Source organism: Malus domestica, chromosome 10, assembly GCF_042453785.1.
Source record: "Malus domestica chromosome 10, GDT2T_hap1".
NCBI classification, from domain to species: domain Eukaryota; kingdom Viridiplantae; phylum Streptophyta; class Magnoliopsida; order Rosales; family Rosaceae; genus Malus; species Malus domestica.
Genome location: NC_091670.1, coordinates 42369133 through 42385404, shown reverse-complemented (window position 1 = coordinate 42385404; position 16272 = coordinate 42369133). Strand labels below are relative to the sequence as shown.

At 38.8% G+C, this 16272-nt stretch overlaps 3 protein-coding genes across 4 annotated transcripts; 2 read left to right on the top strand and 1 right to left on the bottom strand.

The window, feature by feature from the left end:
- The first annotated feature begins 4160 nt into the window (after positions 1-4160).
- On the top strand, positions 4161-8589 carry LOC103412547 (aspartic proteinase-like). Of its 2 annotated transcripts, none has more exons than XM_029087621.2 (14): positions 4161-4385; positions 5226-5581; positions 5693-5753; positions 5870-5964; positions 6054-6166; positions 6272-6440; positions 6554-6593; positions 6755-6819; positions 7170-7283; positions 7387-7451; positions 7537-7693; positions 7777-7896; positions 8085-8173; positions 8274-8589. In XM_029087621.2, exons 1-14 carry the CDS (start codon positions 4199-4201, stop codon positions 8356-8358), a joined length of 1716 nt encoding a protein of 571 aa, XP_028943454.2. In that variant the 5' UTR covers positions 4161-4198; the 3' UTR covers positions 8359-8589. The 2 variants fall into 2 exon arrangements, with proteins under 2 accessions (XP_028943454.2, XP_028943452.2); XM_029087619.2 differs by having other exon boundaries at positions 5220-5581.
- Positions 8590-11725: 3136 nt separating this feature from the next.
- LOC103412546 (mitogen-activated protein kinase kinase kinase 18-like) lies at positions 11726-13121 on the top strand. Its single transcript, XM_008351091.4, has one exon. It carries the CDS (start codon positions 11796-11798, stop codon positions 13119-13121), a length of 1326 nt encoding a protein of 441 aa, XP_008349313.4. The 5' UTR covers positions 11726-11795.
- A 201-nt stretch (positions 13122-13322) lies between these two features.
- On the bottom strand, positions 13323-14801 carry LOC114827492 (uncharacterized). The gene is made up of 2 exons (XM_029109333.2): positions 14735-14801; positions 13323-14590 (listed from the first exon to the last, which is right to left on the bottom strand). The coding sequence occupies exons 1-2, from the start codon at positions 14799-14801 to the stop codon at positions 13323-13325; spliced, it is 1335 nt and encodes a 444-aa protein (XP_028965166.2).
- Positions 14802-16272: the final 1471 nt, after the last annotated feature.

Below are 16272 nucleotides of genomic sequence, written 5' to 3'. Positions count from 1 at the left end.
ACAAAGGAGTCAAATTCAGGAGGTAAGCCATGAAGTGTGACTGAGATGAGATCAGAATCTTCAACAGGAGCACCAGCACTTGCTAGGGCATCGGCAATTTCTTCAATTTGCTGGAGATATCGAGCAGCAGTCAAATCACCTTTAACAAGACTGCGAAGACGAGAACGAAGCTCATGGATGTGAGACTGAGATGCAGTGGCGAGACGCGATTCCAATTTCGCCCAAAGTTCGCGAGCAGAAGTGACGCCAACTGTGTAAGGAATCAAAGATTCAGACAGAGTGGAATTGATCCAGATGAGAATGTTCTGATCATTCTCAAACCAAGTAACGTAAGCAGGATTGAGAGTCGCGGTGCGATTGCCAGAAGAATCAAGGAGATATTTGGGCGGCGCCGCCATGGATCCATCAATAAGACCGGTAAGATTGTAGCGACGAAGAATTGGAGCAAATAAGGCACTCCAGGTCAGGTAATTTGTGGTGGTAAGCTTGATCGGAACCATAGATCCAATATTTTGGATTGTAATGGAGGAAGAAATCGCAGAATTAGGGTTAGGATGTGGATCGGTGAACTCGAAGGAAGAAGATGTAGCAGTCACCATAGCTGGATTGAGAGAGAAATCATGACCGAGAAGAACAAAGCACGATCAAGAACAACAAGACACGATCAAGATCAAGAACACGATCAATGGATCGAAGAAGATGAAGCGGTGCAGAGAGAAGCAGGAAAAGAGGATCGAAGAGGAGACGTCGTGAGACTGAGGGCGAGTGATACCATATTAGGAGAAATATTCTCATTAATTAAAATAATAACTTTTACAATATGAGTATTTATACACAACTATCACAACCATCACAGTTGTCATTACAACTAACAGAAAGTGTAACTAAACTAACAGACTAAACATTCCTTAGCCTCTAAGTATTATCCCTTGAAGGTGTAATTACATTTTTATCCTTAATAATTTATCACATTTACACATGATATTGTTAATTTATTCGCAGTTATTGCATTACAAATTTATTTTTTAAATGAAAAATGCTAATGGTTCTCTTTTAAAGTATGACTCACCTCATAATTTAGTGTTAATTTGCGTACTTAATATTATAAACATTATGCTAAAAATGTGAGCACATAGAATCTCTATAAAAATGACATTTTTAAAAGTGTCACATTAGCATTTCTCTTTGTTGATACATAAGTCTTAAGTCATACACATGTGTACGTGATCGCATTGATCAAAAGTTAGAACTGATCTGTTTTCTTCATGTACACGAATTTCAATTCTCCTCTTTATATTTAATGGGGAAAAAAATCATCGTTTTATAAGAAACTCTAGCCAATTCGTGAAATATCAACCATGAATTTCTTCATCTTATCAGATTTTTGAACTCCTTTTTCTTGTAACTCGTGGAGTCTTCTTGTGTATATATATTTAGAATTTACACCCTTCAGCTGAAGACATGCTGCCGAATGCCGATCCATATCGAAAGGGATATCTGAGAAATATTGATTTTTATAATGGATATCGACATGCGAACGTGCAGTTTTGATCTGTACTACAGTTTGACTGATTAGGGTTTTCAAATTAACGACGTACGAGTACTACAGCCCCCGTTCTTTGCATTCTTCAAAGATGTACTCTCATCAACAAACATTAGTAAGATAGATTTTTTTTTAATTTTATTTTTAGATTTTAGATTTTACATTTTCCCATATATATCCATTGAAAGGTAAACGTGCTTGCTCCATATTTGGGATCTTTTGGAACTTGTGGTTTCACACTTTATATTATTTGAGAAGTGACCGTTATGCAAGTTAAGAGGAAATTGTAGTAATGGTACATGAATTTTAACCCAATTGGAGTAATGGTCTCTTAACTAAAAATTTGTGACAATTGGTCCCTTAACTCATCAAAACGTGCAGCTATGGTCATTTTCGTCAACTTCGTTAGAACTTCTATCAAAATGAGTCACGTGTCATGCATGTGAGGCTGAATCAAAGGACAAATATGGAAAACTAAATGAGAAAAAAATGTAGGAAGGGTCCCTAAATTTCCGCCCAATTTGAGAAATTGTCTCTCAACTTAACCCAATTGGAGCAATGGTCTCTCAACTTTAACTCAATTGTAGAAATAGTCCTTCAATTTAAACCTAATTGGAGCAATGGTCTCTTACCTTTAACCTAACTGTAGCAACGGTCATTCCAACATGACTTATTTTGACAAAATTCTGACGGAGTTGACAGAAAGGACCATAGTTGGATATTTGGATGATTTAAGGGACCAATGGTCATGGATTTTTTTGTTGAGGGACTATCGCTCCAATTGGGTTAAAGTTAAGTTGAAGGACCATTGCTACAATTTTCTCACAAATTAATTAGCCATAGTTCTCCTTCCGATGGTGAATCACACAATGATAATCAGGGGAAGACTGAATGTTTTTGTGAGGCTTCTCAACTCTGAAAGGATAAAAAAAATGAAGATAAAGTAAAAAGAAATCCCATGCATGAAAGGTGCCTATTTGGAAAATTTTGTTTCTTCTATTGTGAAGCAAAGGTGAGACAGAGTCTCTAGGTATTGGGCAATGTTGAATTTACATTGTTATTTGTTAATTATATTTGTAAGAAAATTAATAAGCTATAGAAGTATTATAACACGCATAATTGTAATACACGGTCACATGTTCGTTGTATTCAAAATTTTCCGAGAGTGCACTTAAGTATTGTTTTAAATAGTTAAGTCGAGTATTAATAAACTTCATTTATTGATAAATATCGTAAATGCAACTGTACTCATAAATCATAACTATTCTACAAAAAGTATCATAGTTGGTCAAAGTTTTAGAGTTTATTTGTACCATACTTGATCAATCCTAAAACTATCAAATACCAGTCAACGTCATACCTTCAATCATTTGAAACTGATTTAATACGAAACAATTTCAAGGAAATTTCCCTATATATAGTTTTATTAGAAACATGTGGAAAGTTCGAATAAAATCAAGTGCCGCTAAGAAACAGCTAACATGCTTCCCCAGCCAAAACGCTTCCAGTTGAGTTGACACGGATAGCATTTAATTGTTTGTAACAATGTCCATGGAATTGTTGATCATGGATATCGTCCTCCAAGCCCATTTTCTAGTGTTGGGTCATTGATTTCTGCATTTGAAGCCCATTCTATTTCGAATGATGTGAATGGGTAAATTTGTTGAGCCCATCTAGGGTGGGCTTCAAGCCTCTTTGGATCAGAAAAGGAGCAATTATCAACTTTCCACCTTTCCACTTTTAACGTCCTCAAGCTTTTGCATATTGTGAGAGTGAGGGGCAATTAGCAATATTTGCTTGCATATCTTGAGAGTGACGGGCAATTAGAGAAGAGATTACCATTTTCTTTCTTGCACTCAGCAGCAATAGAGTTCTTGACGAGTTACCCGATAATAATCTGATTTGTTAGCAAGTTAATCCGAAACTTGTTATTTTTGTATTATTCTTACAAGAATTTGTTATACCTAACCAGACGTCAATGTATTTTATTAGATACAATGATATATCTACACATTATCTATTTTGTTTTCCACAATTCGTTCCATATCCAAACAAAACACTCGCAACTGCATTTAATTGTAAAACTTCAGTTGATATGGTGTAAGGGGAACGTGAACTAAGTCACACCAAATTCATGTGAAGACCAAAAACAAACAGAAAATCTCATGTGTACACTCCACAATGGAAATTGATCATCTTTGGATTCCTTCTTCTTAATCTACTAAGTTTGGAGATCTGGGTCTTTGAAATTTGATTTAACAATTAAAAATAAGAACTCACTTTAAAAGTTATAATAACTTTAACCGTTGGATCAAATTTCAACGGTCCGGATACCCGGACTTGATGGATTAGGAGGAAGGAATCCGGAGATCCATTTCCCTCCACAATAAGCGCGGTGGGCCCCCAAGAGAGAGGTGTCGCGTGCCAAGGCAACCAGGTGGTTTCTGTGACACGTGAGCGTTCCGTTGCAACTCCCAATTTCTATATTCCCGCGTCGTTTTCCTCGCACCATCCAAAACCCGTCGTTCTCAACCCACGTCACTCGCACCGCCTGATCTTTTTCTTAACCCCTTAATCACCGTCCATTTTTGTAAAGCGTCTCCGGAAAGGAGACCATCCTGCCTTGACACAATATCGACCGTTCAAAGGCTGTAGATGGGACGGCTTAGCTTAAAAGTCTTGTTGAGGCCAACTCAGCTGAGCTGGGGCCCACTGGTAAACGCAAAGAGTGACGGGCAGAAGAAGGTCCTCTGTTTTTCTATATTTTTAAACACTTTCTTCCTTCGAGTTTCTTCACACCAACTTTTCTCTGGCTCTCTTTCTGCTGCAAACAATTCAATCGGTGAGTTTTTCTTATTATTTCTTTAATTTAGTTTTTTTTAACATTATTTGGATAATTTCTTATATATTCTGTACGTTATAGTGAGAAATGGTGGTATGTTTGCATTTGAGTGTTATTTTTTCTGCAGATGTTGCTTTTTTGGTTGCCTGTCTGCATATTTGTGTGTTTTATTTTATTTTTTAGATTTATTGTTTTAATTTTGTTCATTGTTTCACTAATTCTGGGACCAAAATGCATGTTTGAAGGTTTTTGTTAAGAAAAATGAAATTTTATGGTAAAGAAAAGAAATTGAAAGTGAAACTTGAAACTTCTGGGGATTAAAAAATCAAATTAAAAAATTGAAAAAAAAAAGAGAGTTAGTAATCTTTATACAAAATGGTGAGTTTTAGCGCAACGGAAAAGTTGCTCCATTGTGAACGAAGGTCATGAGTTTGATAGACGATAATTGGTTTTATAGTGGAACCTCAATTTCATCATAGTATGGTTATCCTTATGTGAAGCCAAACGGCCACACATGCTCCACGTCACCTAGTTGTTGTCCACGTGTAGGCTTGAAAATCGGCCACACGTGCGGGGTTGTGTTGAGACAACTCTCAACATGCCCCCGCACAAGGTTTGCTATTTGCTTATATGATCTTGAGCTACTCCCTATATTACTAATTGGTTTTATGGTGGAACCTCAATTTCATCGATACAAAACCCAGATGAATTTCTGCTAATTAAGCTAAACTTTTCATTTAAAATGTGGTATTATTCAAGTCATGCATTTGTGATGCCTAATGGTTGTGAACAATTTCAGAGTTAATCTTTTAATTTGTTGTTTTTTGGGTGAAGTTATAGACAATATGGGAACCAGCTTCAGGGCAATTCTGTTCCTTTCAAGCTTGTTGTTTTCTCTTGTATCCTCTGCACCCAATGATGGGTTGTCTAGGATTGGACTCAAAAGGGTGAAATTGGATTCAAATGACCGGGTTGCTGCACAGCTCGAATCCAAGAATAGATTGAGAAAGTACCGTCTCCCTTCGAATCTCGGCGAATCTGAGTCAGGGGATGTCGATATTGTCTCATTAAAGAACTACTTGGATGCTCAGTACTATGGTGAGATTGCTATTGGCACTCCCCCTCAGCCCTTCACTGTGATTTTTGACACTGGTAGCACGAACTTGTGGGTTCCATCATCCAAGTGCTATTTCTCGGTGAGCTTTAACGTTTGTACTATTCTGTAATTTGAAAATTTGAAACTTTTGTATGCGTACAAAGATTGGCTTGAAACATTAGGACCATGGTTTTTTTGCATTTTGGTGCAGTTTGCATGCTACTTCCATGCCAGGTACAAGTCGGGCCAATCAAAAACATACAAGAAGAATGGTTCGTATTCTGCGCTCCATGATAATTTGTTTCTAAATCAATCATGTCTTATCATGTGAATTCTGGAATATGGTTGTGTTCACTGTTTGATGTAATATTTGTTTGCTGCCGTGCAGGGACTTCTGCTTCTATCCAGTATGGTACCGGAGCTATTTCAGGTTTCTTTAGCGAAGACAATGTTAAAGTTGGGGACATCGTTGTTAAAAACCAGGTAATCATAATTCTGAACTCTCCTCCTTTTCCGTCTCGCAGTCTAGTGTTTCAATTTAACTATACTTGTTATTGGTTGTCAACTATCAGGATTTTATCGAAGCAACTAGTGAGCCTGGTCTCACATTCTTGGCTGCCAAGTTTGATGGCTTATTCGGACTTGGATTTCAAGAGATTTCGGTTGGAGGTGCTGTCCCAGTGTGGTATGCATTGATTTTCACTGATCAATTTTTTTTCCTTTTCCGGAAATAAACAAATGAATAATTCAGCATTCGGTGGTTGATATGAGACATCTGAATGTCTTTCAGGTACAACATGATTAAGCAAGGTCTTATCAAGGAACCAGTGTTTTCCTTTTGGCTCAATCGTAATGCACAAGAAGAAGCAGGTGGTGAAATTGTATTTGGCGGAGTTGATCCAAATCACTATAAGGGCAAACACACGTATGTTCCAGTAACGAAGAAAGGCTATTGGCAGGTTGATAGTGAAACATTTATATCCAGTGTAGAACTGTCTGATAACTTTCTTTTTTCTTTTAATATGTTACCTCTTATTTTTCCAATATGATTACTCGTGTCTCTCTTTGGCAGTTTGAGATGGGCGATGTTCTTATTGGTGGTAAACCAAGTGGTATGTACCATCTTGATGCATAAAGTGTGTGCAGTGGACCAGTGGCACTTCTAGTTTTCCCTTGTGTGTGTTTGTGTGCGTGTGTGTGTGCGGGAGGGGCACATATATGAACGTCAAGTGTATTACTCCCATTGTTCTGACTTTACCATATTGCTGTTCAGGATATTGTGCTGGTGGCTGTTACGCAATTGCAGACTCTGGAACTTCTCTTGTGGCAGGTCCAACAGTAAGTAATCCAAATTTTAGTTGTTACTTCAATTTCTCGTTGATTAATTCTTTGGTGGGTGCATGTTCAGTGTATATAATTGTATCCAGCTTGGTTGATTAGCTAGATCCAGTTCACTTCTTAACTTCTCAGGCTGAATACTCTGATTCAACCAGAAAGGGAGAAGTACAAGCATGTTCATGACTGTTTTTGTGTTTATAGATCGCGTGAAGTACTTTTGCCTATTATATTCTTCCAGCTTCTGTTTGTGTTGCAACTGTCTGTTAGTTTGTTGCATAGTTTTGCAACTGCATTAGTAATGATGATTTCCCTATTGATTAATCTCTCGGTGTTTATATGTATATATGCAGACTGTGGTTGCCCTGATAAATCAAGCCATTGGAGCCAGTGGTGTTGTTAGCCAGGAATGCAAGGCAGTTGTTAACCAGTATGGACAAACCATTCTTGATTTGCTCTTAGCTGAGGTAAAATACAAGACTTACGTTATTCTAGTTTACATTTTTTTTCCTTGTTCATGCAACTGGAAGACGATCATAATTCGTTTGGTTTGCATACTTTCTCCAACAGGCCCAACCAAAGCAGGTTTGTTCGCAAATTGGATTGTGCACCTTTGACGGGACTCGTAGTGTAAGGTCAGCATAAAAAGTTGCTATTATTATTCTTGGGCTTGTCTTCATTAGGTAATAAACTTATTGGATTACTGTTGTATTTTTTCAGTATGGGCATTGAAAGCGTGGTGGATGAGAACGGCGGCAAGTCTTCTGGCATTACTCATGATGCTTCATGCTCTGCTTGTGAGATGGCAGTCGTCTGGATGCAAACCCAGCTTAAGCAGAATTTGACTCAAGATCGTATTTTGAACTACGTCAATGAGGTATAGAAATTTCAAGGAACTTGATTCAAATTTCTTACTGGCATCGCTTCTCTTTCTGACTCCACGATATTATACCTCCGCAGCTTTGTGAAAAAATGCCTAACCCATTGGGACAATCAGCTGTGGACTGTGGAAAGCTTTCTTCTATGCCTTCCGTTTCCTTCACCATTGGCGGTAAAGTTTTTGAGCTCACTCCAGAGGAGGTATGGCAACATCCCAATTTATCCTTTAGCTATATGCTTACATATATCCCTTCTGATTGCCTATGTAATGCTCTCTGGTATACTCTCCCTGTGGGTTTACGGGCGAGTTTTGGTGTGAATTTGCGTGATTAAAGTTGCAGTGCAAGCTACCTTTGCGCTTATGATAATTTATCCGTTTGTTTGCGCAGTACATCCTTAAGGTCGGCGAGGGCTCTCAAGCTCAGTGCATAAGCGGGTTCACTAACATGGATATCCCTCCTCCCCGTGGACCTCTCTGGTATGATCACATTATTCGACACTTGAGCTCATCATTTGTCGTGCTTTACAGGGGGTGAAACTTTTGTTTTGATTTCTTACTTTGCGGCTGTGCACTGCAGGATCTTGGGAGATATCTTCATGGGTCGTTACCACACCGTGTTCGATGCTGGCAAAATGAGAGTCGGATTTGCAGAGGCAGCATAAAGAACGGCTCTGGGATTGACCCTTCGTCTCGAAATTAGTTGATGCGCATGCTCATCTTTGTTTACTTAAATTTACCTAATATATATGTGTAACTCTTATGTATGTAAAGGGAAGCCAGTGGTTAAAACTTGAAATAAGTTGTGGTGTCCGTTGGCGTCGGCGTAAGCGTAGTGTTTGTAAGAACAACCGTTTGTAAGCTTCTATATATCATCTGTTACAAGTTTGAGAGCAGTAGTAAATTGTGCAATGTTTTCTAGTAATATATGAAAGTCAAGGGCTTTAGCTGTTAAATTCATGATATGGCAAATCATTCATTTGTTGAATTTAAACGAGCCCCTTGATAAAATTTTCGGTTCTTCAAGATAGCCTCACCTTGAAAGACCTATTGAGACTGACTGCAATACAGACATGTACTCAATACAAAATGTTTGAAAAAAGCTCTTTGAGTGAGATGTTTATCTCATCAAGTACAATACGGACACTTGAATATACTATTATTATGGGACTTGGATTGTCTGCCCTCCCATTTCAGTGCCCTCCTGTTTTGTGTGGTCACGATTAAGCCACGTTAATATTTTATATTATTTTTTTATAAAAATAATAAAACAAAAAGAAATAGTAATATAAAATGTTGACGTGGCTTAACCGTGACCACAAAAACAGGAGGGCACAGAGAGGGCACCACAATTAGAGGGCAGACAATCCAAGTCCATTATTATGGCTCATCGAAAGACATGTACTCAATACAAAATGTTTGAAAAAAGCTCTTTGAGTGAGATGTTTATCCCATCAAGTACAAAAAGGACACTTGAATATACTATTATTATGGATCATCGAAAGATACATCTAGCTGTAAAGAGTGGTATAGCTTCACTTCAAGTGTCTATTATACCGTCTAATGCGTGGTAACATCACTTTAAGTGTTTACTAAACCGTCTAATACATGTGTCAATTTAAGTGTTCGTACTTAATATGTGCAGGGTGTAGCATCACTTCAAGTATCTACTATACCGTCTAATCCATGTATCATTTAAAAGTGTTCGTACTTAAAGGCGTGTTTGTATCTTAGAAAGGCATAACTACTCAGCCATATTAAAAGAGAACAAACCAAGGATGGAGGAATATTCTTAGACTTGGGCATGCCACACAAGTTTAGGAAACGATTTGTTGTTAGCATGCATGATTCACGAAGCACAAAGGTGGGGCTAAAAAGCTTTGCCGAAAGCTGACAAATAAGAGGAGGGCAAAGAAAATAAAGAAGGGTAGCTGGCATGCAGGCATGTGAACAAAATGATAGGGTTGCTTGGAAGCGACGTAAATTACAAGGTATGGTACATACACACACAACAAAAAATTCTTGGATGTTTCGAAATATCAGATACTCTAGATGTTTTAACCGTTAAATTTTAAATTTTTATATTTTTAAATAAAGGTCTAACGGTTGAAATACTTGAGATGGTACGGTAGTACCTAACAACGTCCCCACACAGAGTGATCAAACACACTCGTGATATTTCATGCATGCACATTGACATTGACAGCATATATTTTGCACACGCAAAGCAAAGCAAAGGACAAAGGTTACGTGACAACGTCAACTGCAACTCACTTGTTAGGTGGATTCTAAGTTTCCAACGGACCGACCAGATTGGTTGGTGAAATGGTTTGGTGTTTGGTGTTTGGTGTTTGGTGTGTGAGGAGATGAAGAAATTGAGAGGATGCATGTAAGAAGGTGAGTTGGGGTTTTGGTTTGGCGGCTTTTACAACTAAACTATTATTCATTCCAACCGTCCACCTCCTTTCCTATGCTCTTATGCGTAATCCACTCACCATTCCAAGTCAAACAAAAGCCTCTGCCTTTTACTTTTTATCTTATTCACTTGCATCATTCCATTTTCGTTTGTTTATATGGGTTTTTTTTATTTTTTTTATTTTTTAATTTAAGGATAAAAAACATCATGTTTACTTAGCCATGAACCAATCATTCCAACCAAGTGAATATGCCACTATTAATTGTTCTAGCAATTTTTATTCATGAGATTTGAACTCTAAACGAGGGCGAGTCTTAGCGTAATGGAAATGATGATCCTTTGTGATAAAAAGGGCACGAGTTTGAGTCGTTAAAACAGCATCTTTGCAAAGCAAGAATAAGGTTGTGTATTGTAAACATTTCTCATACTTGGGTGTTTGAAAGTTGTCCAAAAAGTACTCATCTTTTTATCATAATTTGGATTGGGTAGATCGTGCCCAATTTAATTAAAAAAAGTTGTACCATTTAATTAAAGGAGTTTTAATGAAACACTTAAGGTACTGTTCACTTTTAACGAAAAATCACATTTTTATCTTTTCCTGGTACTATTCACTACACCTTTAATTTATTTATCATTTTTCATTAAAACTAAAGTTTTTTTTGAATTTTTCGTTAGTTTTTCTTTTAATTAATTAATCAAGGCTTACCAAACATACCCTAACTCGCCAAATTTATTAATAAATGGGCACAAATTATGCACCCAACTTATGAGAAAAAGAGTTAACTATTGTTAGTGGGCATTGTATTTGAGACTTTTGAAAGACCAAAGTGAGTCGTTAATTAAAGTCAATCCATATTTACTACATAATTAAGCCTTATTACATCCCACCAAACACAAGAATATACCATACATATTCTATTCGTACCCAATGAGCAAGGACTGAGTCAGCACGGTGCTGCCACTTCAATTGCTCGAGACATTTTTAGTGTGCAAGAAATACAATCCGGTATATCAAGTTTTATAATACAAATAATTGGATACGTACCGTGCCGTGTTCTCTACATACCTTCTATCCGTACCCAATGAGTAAGGACTACGTCAGCACGTGCCACTCCACTTAGCTCACCCAAATGCATGTAATTTACTTTAACCGTATTCTATTCGTACCCAAAGCCAAGCTCAAGTAACCGCCGGCCAAAAAGCGCCCCCTTTTGCCACGTGGAGGACTCGGATGAAAGTAGAGATGACGGCAGCCGCCCATTGGTCCGAAAAGCCGAAAGAGTGAGAAAGGTTGTTGAAAATGAGAGATTTTTCAGTATAACTGGTACACGGGATGACACATTTTGTTTTACTATACAAATGATGAGATATATGTGCTAAAAAGTTAATAACTTAAAAAATAAAATTTTTCTCCATTTCTATTAAAACATGTAATGTACCACTTATGTTCCCGTTACAATTAAAAAATTCTCGTTGAGAAGGCATGAGCTTCTCTCACTTGGCCTCAAGCTAAAGCCACCCCCCATAGCAAACCACACCCACAAGACTACTACTCACACTTTTACTCACCACACCCACCACCTTGATCACTCTTATATATCCACCTTGATCAAACATAACACATGCCAAACTTATAACCTCTAAATGTTTGTGTAGTTATGCCCGTCTAATCCTCTATTATCTTCAATGGATTGGACAAGAGGCCGAACCATCGGCCTTGGCTCCTCTGCCACAGTCTCCATCGCCAAGTCACACCGCTCCGGTGAGGTTTTCGCAGTCAAGTCGGCCGAGCTCTCACAATCCCAATTCCTCCAAAAGGAGCAAACAATTTTATCCACGTTGAGCTCTCCCTATATAGTACAGTACAAGGGTCGCAACATCTCAAATGAAAACGGTGCCGTTTTGTACAATCTATTTTTAGAATACGCGCCCGGAGGCATTGTCTCCGACGCAATCCGACGGCAAGGCGGTTGCCTGAACGAGGCGGCGACAAGGTGCTACGCGAGGCAGATTCTACTCGGGCTGCAGCACCTCCATTCCAATCAAATCGCTCACTGCGACGTCAAGTGTCAGAACATTTTGGTCGCGGAAAATGGCGCGAAAGTGAAGCTCGCCGATTTGGGTTGCGCTCGCCGCGTAAATTCTGATCGTGGGTCGCCCATTGGCGGGACCCCTCTGTACATGGCGCCGGAGGTGGCGCGCGGGGAGGAACAGGGGATTGCCGCCGACGTGTGGGCTCTGGGATGCACAATAATCGAAATGGCCACCGGGCGGGCTCCGTGGCCCGACGTTTGCGACCCCGTATCGGCGTTGTACCGAATCGGGTTTTCCGGCGATGCGCCGGGGATACCGAGCTCTCTGTCGAAGCAAGGCAGGGACTTTGTCGCCAAGTGTTTGATCAGGGACCCACTGGAGAGGTGGTCGGCAGTTGAGCTTCTGGAGCATGGATTTTTACTCGAGGCACCCAATGATTTGCTAAGTCCCACCACCGTACTGGATCGTGGTTTGTTGGAGGAGGAATTTGATTTGGACCAGATTCGGGATCCGACATGTGAAAGCGGTTGTTCGGATTATTCAGCTAAGGAGAGGATCCGACACTTGAGCGAAGGCAATACGTCGTCGTTAGAGGTACCTAATTGGGCTTGTGATGAACATAATTGGGTCAATGTGAGGAGCAACAACATTGAAAATCAAGATTTAGCTCAAAAACACACCGCTTTTTCACCTCTTAACCGGCAATTCAAACTCGCGCTACTTTGCCCCCATAATTTTTACTTCGAGCCAACGTATACGTATTCAAATACGAATCCGAATACGAATACGAATCCGAATAAGGATACTAGTAGTGATGCTACTAGCTTTAGCAGTAAACATAGGAAGAGCAAGGCTTGGATGGCCTCTAAATGTAACAAATATGTATCTTTTGCAAATCCAAATTTTGTAAATAAAAATTTTTGGTTGTTTGTGAATGTATTTAAAGATGAAAGAAAAAAGGAAGACTTGACAACATAGATTAACCAATTAGAATGTGAATAATGACATAATTCTTAAATACCATGAAATTAACAACTAAAATGTTAAAAATGAAACTAGCTCTTAACAGCAATGACCAAGCCTTACGCCATTAAGTAGGGTCGGCTGTATGAATCTTAAAACGCCAATTTTTGCGCCAAAACTAGCTCTCAAAACAGAAAGGAAAAAAAAAAAAAAAACTCAATAGGTCTGCAATCCTTCTGAGTGCTTGGCAGTCTCCCACTTCGCTTTGCTTTCTAAGATCTTGTTCTCCTCGAGTAATCGAACGTACTCTTGAAAATAATAATCTGAATCGTTGTTCACAGCCATAATTTTATCGTGTGCAGAGCGAAGATCCTCTGTCTTTGTTGCGATTTCGTATTCAAGTTTTTTTACTGCTGTGAATGATGCCTGCAACCAGCTCTTTAAAGTTCGATTTTTCTCGTGTACCTCATCTTGATCATCAAGTAATCGTCTAAATAGATTCCTCATAAAAGTAACATCATCTTCTGCACCATTAAGCTCAAATTGCAGTTGGTCGAGTTTTGTTTTCAACGATTCCAGTTCTTCCTCTTTATCCGCAAGCATACGGCCGTACTCAGTGAAAGCCTCTTCGGATTGTTTCTCTTGCACCATCGCGCGGTCCTTTGCAGCGCAAATCTCCTTCGTCTTTGTCTCAAGCTCATGTTGTAGATGTTTGAGCTTTGTGTCCGAAGATTGTAGCTCCTTTTGTAAACTTTGGTTTGCCTCGACTGCAACACCTTGCGAGTCAAGTAACTCTCCGAATGCGTTGCTTAAATTCATTAAATCGGCTTCTGCATCATTCAGGTTTTTGGTTGTGGTCTCGAGTTCAGATTCTACTTGGCTGAGGCTAATGAGCTTTGTTTTCAAAATCTTGTTTTCGTCAACCAATTGATCATGTTTCAGTTTGGCGTCTGATGACGACTGCAGCTGCTGCTTTAAACTCTCATTCTCCTCAAGGACAAGACTGTGCTCGTTAAATAGCTGTCCGAACAACTTCTTTAGAACAAGAACATGGGCTTCTGCAACATTAGCATCCTTCGCCTTGGCGTCGCGCTCCAATTCTGCGTTGTTGATCGTTGTTCTCAAGGATCGCAATTGGTCCTCTTTCTCCCCAAGCAAGCGATCAAACTCGACAAACATATCTTCCGATTCCAACCACTCGTGTAGACGTTTGTTTTCTGCAACCACCACACCTTGCTCAACAAGCAATTCCCCAAATGCGTTTCTTAGATCAGAAACATCTCTTCTTTTGGTCTCTAGCTCGGATTCAGCTAGGTCGAGCTTTGCGCTCAACGATTGCAGTTGGTTTTCTTTCTCCTCAAGCAAGCGATTATTGTTTTCTTCAAGTCTGTTGCGCAGTTCCCCCATCAATTTCGTTTGTCTGTGAAGTTTTTTGACATCCTCGCATACTCGGTGTAGAACGAAATCAAGGACTAGGAAGAACCCTGTACACGAGGAACTTAAACGTATTAATATCTAATAAAAACAAATTAAATAGTGCAAAATAACTTGAAAGAAGAGAAAATCGATCCAGTCTAAAAATTTAAATTATGTCAGTTTATACGTATAAAAAACAAAACGAACATTACCGATGAGAGTGAAGTCGAGGAGCAGGCTGTAGTAACTGATGACGCGCTCGAAAGGTGTCTGGATCATCGTGACGTAGTGCACGAAGAAGAGAAACTGGAGCACGCCCAAGTTCAGGCCGAACATGCTAGTGAACGTTAAAAGCTCCATGGGTGATATCCCCAGAAAGCTTCAGCAAAGAGAGAACCCTTAGGATGGATGGGTTTCTCATACAAATAGAGTGGGTATGTAGTGTATATATACACATAGGTTATCATCAACTTAGGCTTTTGGGTAAGTTGGTTTGGAAGTAAGGGATTTTTCATTCCTTTTCCTTTAACTTCCAAGCAGAATCCGAAATATATGTCAAGAATCGAGCTATTGACTGCTTTAATTTGTTTCCTTTTTTTTTCTTCTTAGGTAAAACCCTGGTTTTGCATTTTTCATTCCTTTTCTTTTTTCCTAGCGGAAGCCGGATATTTTTTTTTAAATTTTCTCTCTTATTTCCCCTTGTTAATGAAAGGCTTGGCGGAAAAAACAAAACGCAGTGACGTTCTAGGATTTATATAGCCACACCATTTAGTGAGATAAAAGTTTGGTTGTTATTGTTGTATTTCCCCTTCTCTCGTGGAAGAGAGGTGAGCCGCACAGAGGAGAGGGAGAGAACTAAAGTTGATATTTTAGTTTTTTCCTAGGCAATTTAGTATCCACACTACATAGTTAACGAACTAGTTTTTTTTTTTTTTTTTTTTCAAGAAAAGTAGTGCAAAAATACACTATTTCTAGAACCGAACTATGCTTCAAGGGTAAAAGGTGAATTCATACGACAAGGTGCCCTTGAGTCATGTTGCAAATTTAAACCATTTCGTATAGCTTGCTTTTCTTAAATAAAATAAGTCATTTCGCAATGATCTAGTGGTAGTTTTCTTTTCACTTGTAATGAAAGGTCTTAAAATTGAATTTCATGAATATCGAGTTTGAAAATTACCGCTCAATCTTGGATTCTATTAATATTGGGGACAATTGTTCAAATATGAGGTTGGATTGTCTGGCGAACTTATTTGTTGGGTAGAAGATTTGAAACCTCAAATATGTGTTGGGGCTGGGCAAATTCTAGAAAAAAGGGCCCAATAAGCCCAGCCCAAAGCAGTCAGAAGCAGCTCTTGCCTACCTCTATATGGGTAGAGACAATAAATACTTGATAGAAAACACCCAAAAGAAAGAGAAGCGGAAGAGAGAGGCGGAGAATGGCGAAGAGGAATTTAGGGTTTTTGATGCGGCCGTGCTGGTGTTGGTGTTCTCCTCCACCGTCGTATGCACACTGTTTCCAAGGAAAACTAATAAAAATAATTTGAAAACTTCGAGTTTTGACTATAATGACAAAATAAAAAGTAAAGTAAATAGTATCAGAATTGATTTTTTATTGTAAAAATGTGGTTTTTCGTTAAAATAAACCGTACCGGAGTTTTTCGTTAAAGTTCATTTGTTTCTAATCCTACCCAAACCCTACCCTGTTCATCGATTATTCCATCCTATTCTCTTCATTCTCTCCAACACCGAC